This window comes from Rhinoraja longicauda, chromosome 8, assembly GCF_053455715.1.
Source record: "Rhinoraja longicauda isolate Sanriku21f chromosome 8, sRhiLon1.1, whole genome shotgun sequence".
In the NCBI taxonomy this organism is placed as follows: Eukaryota; Metazoa; Chordata; class Chondrichthyes; order Rajiformes; family Arhynchobatidae; genus Rhinoraja; species Rhinoraja longicauda.
This window is the reverse complement of record NC_135960.1, coordinates 45,906,809-45,919,387: the sequence shown is the minus strand read 5'-3', so window position 1 is coordinate 45,919,387 and position 12,579 is coordinate 45,906,809. Positions and strand designations below refer to the sequence as shown.

Sequence of the window (12,579 nt, the reverse complement as noted above, 5' to 3'; positions counted from 1 at the left end):
CATGATAAGGCTGCTCACAAACATCACTGTCAGAGCCGCTTTGCTTCCAAGTATCAGTTGCATCAATGTCCACTGTTGGGTTGCCATGTTCAACGGTCAGTTTATAGGATGAGGAACCATATACTGTGTAACTTTTGCATCGCCACCATGTAAATATATCTCCTATATCACATTCAAATACTTTTAATGGTTGTGCTTGATTTAAAGTATCAAGACCAAGGCATTTTCTGTCGCCTATATTAAACAGCTGATGGCCAGACAGCCATTTCCATTGTTGAAACTGATCTTGTTGATTGCATTTGTCCATTGTAATTCCAGAGACATTTACTTTGAGACATTTTGCAGTGCCTTGGTGCTGGATAGTAAAGATGCCATTACCTAAGGGGTAAGAAGAAAGGTGGGGAAATTAAAAACTAAAACACTGCCGTTTACAAATCAAATCTCAAGGTGAAGAGTCAAGTCAAGAGAGTTTTATTGTCACATGTCCCGAAACAGAACAATGTAATTCTCACTTGCAGCAGCACAACATATATGTAAGCATCGAAGGTATTTATTCACAAAATGTTGGAGTAACTCAGCAGGTCAGGCAGCATCTCGGGAGAGAAGGAATGGGTGACGTTTCGGGTCGAGACCCTTCTTCAGACTGAAGAAGGGTCTCGACCCGAAACGTCACCCATTCCTTCTCTCCCGAGATGCTGTCTGACCTGCTGAGTTACTCCAGCATTTTGTGAATAAATACCTTCGATTTGTACCAGCATCTGCAGTTATTTTCTTATACCATATATGTAAGCATAGTACTCTGTAAAACCCATAATAAACAAAAAGTTCTGTATTTAAATAAAAAACAATAAAAGTAAAAATAATGCCCCCCAGTTAACATAGTCTGGAGAACTACTTGGAGGTTTTAATAGCCTGACGGTTTCAGGGAAGAAGCTGCCTCTGAATCTGGACATTAGAGTTTTCAGGCAGCACCTAGATGCCCAGGTCATTTCCAAAAACAGGGAGCTCATCTCATACATGTTGCTGAAACATGAATGTTGGAGTGTCTTAATGATAGGCAGTCGACAGCTTTACCTATCTGGGCAGTACACTCTCGCGAGTGGTGAACATTGACGCTGAGGTCAACAACAGGATTGCCAAGGCCAGCGCTGCCTTTGGGCGACCGTGAGAATGTTTGGGAGCGGAGAGGACTCAGCCTTACCACCAAGCTGAAGGTCTCCCGTGCAGTGGTACTCATCACTCTTCTCTATGCCAGTGAGATCTGGACTGTCTACAGCAGACATGCCAAACAGCTCAACCACTGTCACTTGAGCTGCCTACGCAGATTCCTTCACATCAGGTGGCAGGACAAAATTCCCGACACAAAGGTCTTGGAACGGGCCAGAATCCCCAGCGTCCACACCCTCCTATGGAAAGCCCAAGCCAGATGGGCAGGCCATGTCGTCAGAATGCCCGAGAGTCGACTGCCAAAAAAGCTTCTGTATGGAGAACTGTGTCAGGGCAGTGAAGGACGAACAACAAACATAATGACTTAAATGGGGATTTTCAAAACCACAAGATCAACACTGAACAGGAACTAACCCTTCGTCCCACAATGTCTATGCCGAACATGACATCAAGTTAAACTCATCTGCTTGTACATGAGCCATATCCCTCTATTTCTCGCACTTCCATGTGCTAACTAAAAGCCTCTTAAACGCCATTATCGTATCTGGCTCCACCACCGCCTCTGGCAATGCGTTCCAGGCCCCCACCACTCTCTGTGTAAAGAAACTTGCCCTACGCATTTCCCTTAAACTTTCACCCTCTTACCTTATAGATAGGCCCTCTAGTGTTGGACATTTCCACCCTGGGAAAAAGATTCTGACTGTCTACCCTATCTATGCCTCTCATAAATTTATATACTTCAATCAAGTCTTCCCTCAACCTCTGACGTTCCAGAGAAAACAATTCGTCTATCCAACCTCTCCCTCTCACTGAAACCCTCTGCTAGTACAAACAGCATTCTGGCAAACACCACTGCACCTTTTCCAAAGCCTCCACATCCTTCATGTAATGGGGTGACCAGAACTGCACGCAATACTCCAAATGGGACTCTTGTACTCAATGCCCCTAGCAATGAAGACAAGCATACCATACACCTTCTTTATCACTCTATTTTTGCTGCCACCTTCAGTGAACTGTGAACATGGACTCCAAGATCCTTCTGCACATCAATATTGTTAAGGGTCTTGCCATTAACTGTATACTCTCTCTTTACATTCAACCTCCCAAAGTGCAACACCTCACATTTGCTCAGCTTAAATATTGCTCAAACCTTAAATATTTCCTGCAATGACTACACCATATCCAGTTGTTGGGTTGGGATTTGACTTAGCCTTGATGAGTTGAGACAGGGACACTTCAAACTGAAAAGAAAAAAATCAAAGTACTGGAGGAACTAGCATACCACTGCACCATTGTGAAACTGCCAGTTAGTGATTAAATGTATTTTAAATTATGTCTCAACTCCAGGGTTAACACTCATGGTTACAAAAAAACTGTTTACTTCTCACTTTTCCTTCTCCTTTTAATGATTTTGCACCATTTCAAAACCAAAAACTTAAACAGCAGAGTCAAAATAAAAAGAATTGAACTCAACTCTTCAAATCACACAAAAACTGCAATGAGTAAAACACTTGTTAGTGTCACTAATTTTCCATTAGTGGAAATAAATTCCATTGCCTTAACAGAGATATTTGAACAAAATATTTCAGTGGGTCTAATGCAAGAGCTGCTAAAATAAAGCACAGAAACAAGAAGGGAAAGGACACAAAGTGCTAGAGTAACTCAGTAGGTCAAGCAGCATCTTTGGTGAACATGGGTAGGTGATATTTTCAGGTTGGGACGGGTCCGAAGAAAGGCCTCAACCCGAAACGAAATGTAAGATAAAGAAATACCAGTATATTTTCTTCCTCAAAATACCAAACTATTCTCACAAGATCTTAAGACTTCACCAACAATCAGGACTCAAGGCAATAAAAATGGTGACTTGATTACATTGAGACCATTGGATTTGGAGCTTAAACCCGATTTTTATAGTTAAGAGATACAGCGTGGAAACAGCCCCTTCGACCCATCGAGTCCACGCCGACCAATGATCAATCACTCCAAGGACAAAATTGTTAGATCACACTAGGGAGAATTTACAGAAGTCAATTAATCTACAAACCTGGGCAATGGCCAGGTATTTAGAATGCAGGAGGAAACCAGATCACCCGGAGAAAACCCACGCTGTCACAGGGAGAATGCACCAACTCCGCACAGACAACACTCAGAGTCAGGATCGAACCCTGGTCTCTGGCACCGTGAAGCAGCAACTCTACAGCTGTTTGAATGTGCCACCCTAACAGAATGCTGCACTTTCAACTTCTGTTTGTCAACTAAAAGGCACCAAAGTTGCACATTATTTGTACACACTGACTTTCCCCATGGGGAAACCGGTCCAGTGGTTATCAGCTATTGAATATGAAGCCAAGAAGCACAAGTGTACAGTACATAACATTATCCAACGCCAAAAGTTCCACCAGCTGCATAAGCAGTTTAGATTGTTATGACAGTCATAAAGTGGTCTGGAGTTAAGATATGAGAACCCCAGGTGTCCAAATTAGAGATTTAAAAGGAGAAACAAAGTTCAAATTGAGAAAAAGAATTGCACATGCTTTAAATCTGAAATAAAAGCAAATGCTGGAAACACTGAACATGCCAGTCTACATCTGCGGAGAGGTAAACAATTAATTTCAGGTCAACCATTTGAATCATTGTCAAGTCTGAAGAAGGGTCCCAACCCAAAACACCATCTGTCCATTCCGTCCACACTTGCTGCCTGGTCCACTGAGTCACTCCAGCACTTTGCGTGTTACTCAAGTTTCCAGCACCTGCGATTCCTTGCATCTCCAGTTGTTAATTGTAAATGCTTTAAGTCTGAAATCAAACAGAATGCCTGAAAGGCCCAACAGGTTACACAGCATCTATGGACAGAGAATCAAAATTAACATTTTTGGATTGACCAAATGATTGTAGATTGTTAATTATAGATTATCTGAAATAAGATAATATTGGAAAGACCCAACAGGTTAGGGCAGCATGTGGAGCAAGGATTAACATTTTGGGTGAACAACTGAGTTTGTTAATTACAAATGATTTAAATCTGATGTAACAGAAGGCTGTAAACATCCAACAGAATTAGACAGATTCTTTCAGCTTCAAATTTTAAGTTCTTCACCAAGAGAACATTCAGGTAAGACATAGTAAGAGGCACAACCTTCAATTAAGAGGTAGTCAGAGGCACAACCTTCAGTAAGAGGTAGTCAGAGGCATAATCTTCAGTTAAGAGCTAGTTCGAGATAACACCTCAAGTTAAGAGGCAGTTATAATACCAACCTTCAGGTAAGAGTGAAGGTTGAGGATCTCAACCTTCAGATTAGAGGTAGTTACAGGCACAACCATCAAGAGGTAGTTCGTAGCAAAACCACTTAAGAGGCAGGTAGACACAAAATGCTGGAGTAACTCAGCGGGTCAGGCAGCATCTCGGGAGAAGGAATGGGTGACGTTTCGGGTCGAGACCCTTCTTCAGACCTTCCTTCTCGACCCGAAACGTCACCCATTCCTTCTCTCCCGAGATGCTGCCTGACCCGCTGAGTTACTCCAGCATTTTGTGTCTACCTTCGATTTAAACCAACATCTGCAATTTTTTCCCCTCCACTTAAGAGGCCGTTGGAGGTATATTCTTCAGTTAAGAGGCAGTTGGAGGTATCGCCTTCAGTTAAGAGGCAGTTAGGGGGGCATGAACAAGTTAAGAGGTAGTCACTGGCGCAACCTTCAGTTATGAGGGAGAGACACAAACTGAGGTGAAAGCCCTACATCCTAGAAATAACAGGCAAGCGGGCGATTCTCTCCTCGTCCACGTTGTGAAATTGTTGTAATTGTCCCACGTCGCTCGAGAAACAACTGTTTATAACTGTATTTATTCACGAAATGCTGGAGTAACTCAGCGGGTCAGGCATCATCTCAGGAGAGAAGGACTAGGTGACGTTTCGGGTCGAGACCCTTCTTCGGACTGTGCACATTATGAACGCAGCGTGTAAAACCTGTTAACGCATCAACCGTGGTATCTTTTTAAAAAAAGATCTATTCTGTTAGTAAAAATACCACAGAGCAGATTTTTACTGTAGGTAATTTAAACCGCACCTGGAGTCTGTGAAGCCGTTACTGCGCAACGCCCGAGGAGGATGAGAGCGATGAGGATGTACGAGTGTCCGGCGCGGCGACCCCTCTCCATGGCTGCTTGCGCTGCGGCCACAGCGCGACTGCCGTACGCACCGCACCGCACCGCCGCCGCCGGCGAGTCCTCCTCCCGCGCCGGGCCCGCCCATCTAACCCCGCCCACGTAACCCCGCCCCCGCCGCCGGCGAGTCCTCCCACGCCGGCTCCGCCCATCTAACCCCGCCCCCACTCCACGCCCCAGGCCTCGCCTCACTGAGTTACTCCAGCACCTTGTGTAGGAAAATAGTCTGAAGGGTCTCGATCCGAAACGTCATCCAGTCCTTCTCTCCAGAGATGCTGCCTGACCTGCTGAGTTACTCCAGCATTTTGTGATACCAGCACCTTGTGTCCTTTTTTTAAAATCCAGCATCTGCGGTTCCTTGTTTCTACCTTCCTCCACAGATGCTGCCTGACCCCCTGACTTACTCTTGGGCTTGTGGCATTTCTTTCTCCTCATACGCTGCCTGACCCACTGCGATGCTCCAGCACTTTGTGTCTGTTCTTTCTCCACAGATGCTGCCCAATTCAGTGAGTTATTCCAGCACTTTGTGTCCCTTTTTGTAAACCAGCATCTGCAGTTCCTTGTTTCTACCTGTCTTCACAGATGCTGCCCAGCGCTCAGAGTTACTCCAGCACTCTGTGTCCTTCACCACAGATGGTGCCTGACCCACTGACTTACTCCAGCACTTTGTGTCCTTTTTTTGTAGGCCAACATCTGCTGTTCCTTTTTGTACCTTTCTCAAGATACTGCTTGAACCATTGAGCTACTCCAGCACATGGCGTTATTTCTTTCTCCAAAGATGCAGCCATTGGTATTCCAACATTTTGTGTCTTCTATGTTTTGGTTAGGATCCTATGGGGTTCAAAAGCAAGAACACCATGAAGAATCTTCATGGAACATTGGTGTGGCCACAACTAGTTTGGAGTCCACTCAATCTGAAGAAGGGTCCCAACGCAAAACGTCAAACATACCTTTTCACCAGAAATGCTGCCTGATCCGCTGAGTTACTCCAGCACTTTGTGTCTATCCATGGAATAAACCAACCTCTGCAATTCTTTGTTTCTACATCATCTGTCCATTCCCTTCACAGATGCTGCCTAACCTGTTGAGTTCCTCCAGCACTTTGTTTTTTGCTCAATGCTCAAATCAATATAATATTGGATTTATTTGAAGATTAAGATCAGTGAGGGAATATCCAAGATTACATTGAGAGTTGTATATGACAACCTGCTTGAAATTGATCCCAGACCACTCAAGCATGTGGAGGTAGGATGACGTGGTTTGAATCAAGCAGTTTAGTTCAGAGACACAGCATGGAAACTGCCCTTCAAACCACCAAGTTCGTGTTGACCATTGATCACCTATACACTAGTTCTATATTGTCCCACTTTCGCAACCTACATACCAGGGACAATTCGCAGAACCCAAGTTGGTTGTCTTTTTTTATTGATCTCTCTCTCTCTGGAAAAGGATGAAGTAACTGCTTTTGTGGCTTCCCTTTGCTGTGGTGAGCTGGCAGGTGCGTGAGATCATTATACTGAGAAAGGCTTTAGGCAACTGTGCGGTTCTCTGCCACCTCCCTCACTGATTCGGAGTCTGATGACTACAGGAAATATATAATTACAAAACTTGTTTTGCAGTTGCTGAACCAAACAAAGCACAAGGTTCCTGTAAACGATGTAGGTAGAGTCAAATGTCGTTATGAAGCCACAAAATACCCAAATCATGTCAAAAGACTTAATGGCTGCTAATGCTTTTTCAATCTATCGACTCATTTATCTGTTTGAGCAACGGTGGAAGACATCAACAACATCGTCTGGCCAGGTCGACCCCTACTACTTCAACAGTGCGGCTGCCAAGTTGAGACTTAAACGTGATGACTGCTGGGTACTGTCTCGGTGTAATGCACTATTCTTACACTTTTAGACTTTGAGAAACAATGCAAAAACGCCCTTCAGCCCACCAAGTCCGCGCCGACAAGCGATCACATTAGCACTATCCTACACACTTGGGACAATTTACAAAATAACTGAACCCAATTAACCTACAAACCTGTATGTCTTTGGAGTGTGTGAGGAAACCGGAGCCCTCGGAGAAAACCCACACGGGCATAGGGAGAACGTACAAACTGCATATGGATAGCACCCCTAGGATCGATCCCCGAGTCTCTGATGCTGGAGGGCAGCAACTCTACCGCTGTGCTACTGTGCCACACTCTTGTACTTGAGTATGATTGTGCCTATGTATAGTAAGATTTTTACTGAACTGTATGCAAAAAGGAATTTTAGTGTACCTAATGACAATAAAGTACCATTGAACTCAATCGCGAATGCATTAGAACCATTGCTGATTCTCTCATTAGATCCTCTTTTCCTTTTTTTCAGCATACATTACATCACATATCCGTTATCAGACTTGTTGGTGTCTGGTGATCGTCCTTTTTAAGATCCAAGCCACCCTCTTCCTCTTGCTTTACATTTTCCAATATGAAAATCAAATCCATCAGCATTTTCATTTATTTAAAAAAATCCTGTGCCTTAACACATGGAACTGCAAATGCTGGACTCTTCAGCAAAACACACAAAGTGCTGGAGTAACTGAGTGGGTCAGGCAGCATCTATGGAGAACATGGATAGGTTGGAACCCTTCTTCATTTAAAATGTAATGTTAAGTTTAGTTTAATGTAAAGTTTGGTTTAGTTTAGAAATGCAGCATGGAAACAGGCCCTTTGGCCCACTGAGTCCATGCTGACCATTGATCACCTGTTTGCACGAGTTCTATGTTTTCCCACCTTCTTATCCACCCTTTCCTCACTCGGACCAATTTACAGAGGGCATTTAATCTACAAACCTGCATGTCTGCGGGACGTGGGAGGAAACCAAAGCACCTGGAGGAAACCCATGCGGTCAGAGGGAGAATGTGCAAACAACAAAACACATAGCACCCGAGGTCAGGATCGAACCCAGGTCTCTGGCGCTGGGATGCAGTAGCTCCACCAGCTCCACCACCTTGAGACATACACTTGAGACACAAGGAACTGCAGACGCTGGAATCTTGAGGAAAACGTACAAAATGCTGGAGTAACTCATCGGGTCAGGCAGCATCTCTGGGGAACATGAACAGGCAATGTTTTGAGTCTGGACCCTTTTTTATCTAAAATCATTTTTTTAAATACATACACTAATGGTACAGAGATGGGCAAGCAGAGGAAAGTGGTTTTTCATGGGGTCAGTGTTTTGATCACTATGGCTTATATTCATGATGTGAACTCAAGATTTGGAGATTTCTCAACAAGACCAAAGTTGTGAGTACAGTTAATACAAAGCAATGATGTGATAGAATGCAAGAATTTAAAGCATTAGCAAGCTTGTAAAATAGCCATATCACTGGCAAATGAATGTTATCTTTTAAGTGTGAGGTTGCAGATGGGATAAGAGGAACACAATGATCTTACGGTATAAATACACAGTAGTAGTGCACTGTTTAATAAATGTATAAAGGTCATGTATAAATGCCAAACCAAGGTTCCTGACACAATGAAGCACACAGAGCTTCCTTAGAAGGCTTAGGAAGTTCGACATGTCCCCAACAACTCTCACTAACTTGTACAGATGCAGCGTAGAAAGCATTTTATAGGGATGCATCACAGCATGGTTTTGGAACAGCTCCATCCATGACAGCAAGAAATTGCAGTTGTGGGTGCAACCAGACCATCACACAAACCAACCTCCCTTTCATTGACTCCATCTACACTTCACGCTGCCTCGGCAAGGCCACCAGCATAATTAAGGACGTCTCAACCCAGTCATTCCTTCTCCTCCCCTCTCCCATCAGGCAAGAGGTACAGAAGTGTGAAAACAAACAACTCCAGATTCAGAGACAGTTTCTTCCCAACTATTATCAGGCAATTGAACCATCCTAGCAGAGAAGAAATAGAGTGCAGTCCTGAGCTACTACAACTGGACTTTATCTTGCACTAAACAACAATGGACAATTGGGGGGGGGGGGGGGAGGGGGGGAGACAATGGGGATCCGGCGTGGGGGAACTGTTGGAGGGGGAGACAAAAAGGGGAGCCGGCGTGCTTTGTAACTTTCTCAGTGCCATAGGTGGCTACTATTTGTATACAGTGTGTATGCAAGCAAAGAACCTCACTGTTCCTATTCCTATTCCTTTATCATCTATCTATCTGTATCTATGGCAAATAAGAGTTGGTCTTGGCATCCATGTGCAGCACATACATTGTGGGCTGAAGGGCCTGTGCTGTACTGTTCTATGTTCCATGTTCTAATGGATGTATGCTTAATTAAGCAAGTAGTTAATTTGTTTCAGTGATATCAAGGGAAATTGGTATTTAAGGCAGTTGAAGAATTCTGCTGCTGTTCAAATGTCCATCCCTTGCAGTGCAAGAAAGTAAGAATTTCATTGTTCAATTGCAAGTGCAAAAATGGCACTTAAACACTCTTGATTGTTGCAGCTGCATTCTATCATTTCTTTCAGATGCAGGCTGTAGCTTATCAAATTTAGTCATTTATGCCTCCACATTAATCTGCAAATAGCACTAATGACCAATGTTCGTCCCCGTGTTATGAGTGGGAGCCTCTTTAGTTCCCTACATTTCATGGCAGAGAGCTTACAGTACAATCAATTATGTATGTCACAAGTTTGAAAATCATGTAGAATGGTACAGCCCAGGAACAGGCTCTTCAGCCCACAATGTCCCTGCCCAACATGATGTTAAGTTAAACTAATCTCCTCAGCCTGCATATGATCCATATCCCTCAATTCCCTGCATATCCATGCGCTTCTTAAATGCCATTCTAGTACCTGCCTCCACCAGCTCTCCTGGTAGCATGTTCCAGGTACCCACCACTTTTTGTGTAAATAAATTACTCTGCACATTTAAACTTTGCCCCACTCATCTTAAAGCTATGTCCTCTAGTCCTTGACATTTCCACTTGACATTATGCCTGTCATAATTTTATTTATTTCAATTAGGTCTCTCCTCAACCTCTGACACCAGAGAAAATCAGGTCTCCTCTTAGCCTCTGACATTCCAGAGAAAATCAGGTCTTCCCTCAACCTCTGATGCTCCGCAGAAAATCAGGAGTTTAGAAGGATGAGGGGGGGGACCTCATTTAAACTTACCGAATAGTGAAAGGCCAGGATAGAGTGGATGTGGAGAGGATGTTTCTACTAGTGGAAAAATCTAGGAGCAGAAGGCACAGCCACAGAATAAAAAGATGTACTGTGGAGGCCATCACTGGGTATTTTTAAGGTGGAAATTGACGGATTCTTGATGAGTAAGGGTGTCAAAGGTTACAGGGAGAAGGCAAGGTAATTGGGTTGAGATGGAAGGATAGATCAGCAATTGAATAATGGAGTAGACTCAATGGGCTGAATGGCTTATGAAGATGAGGAAAAACTTTTTCAGCCAGAGAGTTGTAAATCTGTGGAATTCTCTGCCGCAGAAGGCAATGGAGGCCAATTCTCTGAATGCTTTCAAGAGAGAGCTAGATAGAGCTCTTAAGGATAGCGGAGTCAGGGGGTATGGGGAGAAGGCAGGAACGGAGTACTGATTGAGAATGATCAGCCATGATCACATTGAATGGTGGTGCTGGCTCAAAGGGCCGAATGGCCTACTCCTGCACCTATTGTTTGCCTATTGTCTAACATGAGGTTTCCCCATAGCCTCTGACATTCCAAAGAAAATCAGATCTCCCCTCAGCTTCCGATGCTTCAAAGGAAAACATGAACATGTTCAAACCCCCATTCCTGTCCTCAAATATTTCTAGTCATTCCTGTCCTCAAATATTTCACAAAAGTTAATCGGCCCTTTAACCTCTGCACTAATAAAATGTTGTCAAACATTTCATATAGGTTTTCTCCTGTGACTGAGAGGGTGGAATAGATGTCAGCTGATTACTTCTGACTGGGCTGCACGTTGATTAAATATTGAAGAAGGATATTAATAGTCGTGCACACACAATAAGGAACAATGCTGTCCATTTACAGATAAAAGGGCAGAAGATTCAATTCTCTGTTTCGTTCAAGACAAAACAAGCTAATTTACTGTAAATCTGAAACAAGCAGGGGATTTTAACCCGAGTTTCAGTTTCATTTCTAACTGATTGAGCAGTGCAGTTAAATCCTATGAGCTATCAGTTCAAATTCAATGCCGTCTTTTTTTATTCATAACGAAAGCTAAGCACAAAACTATTGCAACACAAACTTGGAGAGATCGGCTGCATATTTAACTATGTTAATTGGAGACACATGGAACTGTAGATGCTAGAATCTTGAGCAAAACACAAAGTGCTGGAGTAACTCACCTTCCACTGACATTGGATCTGTACATAGTTTTTTTCTGAATCTCGTGGTTTTAGATTCTTCTCTTTCCCTCAGTCTAATGCAAAAAAACACCATTAAAATACTGGATTACCTGTACTTGGAGGTGTTCTGTCTGACCTTGTTAAACCTGCCAAACTTATTTCCACCACCATTTTTAAATGCACCTCATTAATATATCAAACAGCAACACACAAAGTACTGGAGCAACTCAGGTATGTCAAGCAGCATCTGTGGAGACAATGGGCAGACAACATTTTGGGGTCTACTTGACCCAAATAATCATCTGTTCATTTCCCTCTAGTTGCTCTCCTATTTAGGCAAGGGTTAATTCTGCATGCTGATCCTACTGTTTCTCGGAAGTTTTAAAACAATCAAAATGCAACTTAGTGACATTGGCTATTGTACCACTGTCACTGTGTTTTCTATTGCTTATTGTATTTAAATATTCAAAGCAGACTTTGTTGAAACAAACAGTACACGTCTGTTCAGATTTCTATACAACATTTCTTGCGTTCTTGTCATTCTGCAGACAACACGACAGTCTGTAGAAAGGCCCTGACCAGAAATGTCACCTATCCATGTTCTCCAGAGATGCTGCCTGACCCGCTGTGTTACTCCTGCACTTTGTGTCTTTTTTTAGCAAACCAGTATCGGCAGTTCCTTGTGTCCACAAGTAAGTATTTTAATTTTCATTAAGACATGAGCCTTTAGAGAGCAAAAGATCATTAAGAATATTCTCTGCTATGTGAAAATTACAATTATAATACATATGAATATAATCAATCTGAGCCAATAGTTCTCTACAATAAATTTAAACTGCTGACCAATTATCTTTCCCTTTTATACATCTAGTATGGTTAGGTATTTTTGATCTCTCCATTTATCATACTTCTTGTTTATTTTCTCTTTTTCAGAGACAAAGTAT

At 43.0% G+C, this 12,579-nt stretch overlaps 1 protein-coding gene across 2 annotated transcripts in view; it reads right to left on the bottom strand.

The window, feature by feature from the left end:
- The window catches only part of ly75 (lymphocyte antigen 75), an 89,463-nt gene extending 84,076 nt beyond the window's left edge, over positions 1-5,387 (bottom strand). For both annotated transcript variants that reach the window (XM_078403836.1, XM_078403837.1), the window contains exons 1-2: positions 5,230-5,387; positions 1-378 (exon numbers count right to left, since the gene is read on the bottom strand). In XM_078403836.1, coding sequence (XP_078259962.1) covers positions 1-378; positions 5,230-5,320 — 469 coding nt within the window. In that variant the 5' untranslated portion in view covers positions 5,321-5,387. The remainder of the gene's footprint in view (positions 379-5,229) is intronic.
- Between the last annotated feature and the right edge of the window lie 7,192 nt (positions 5,388-12,579).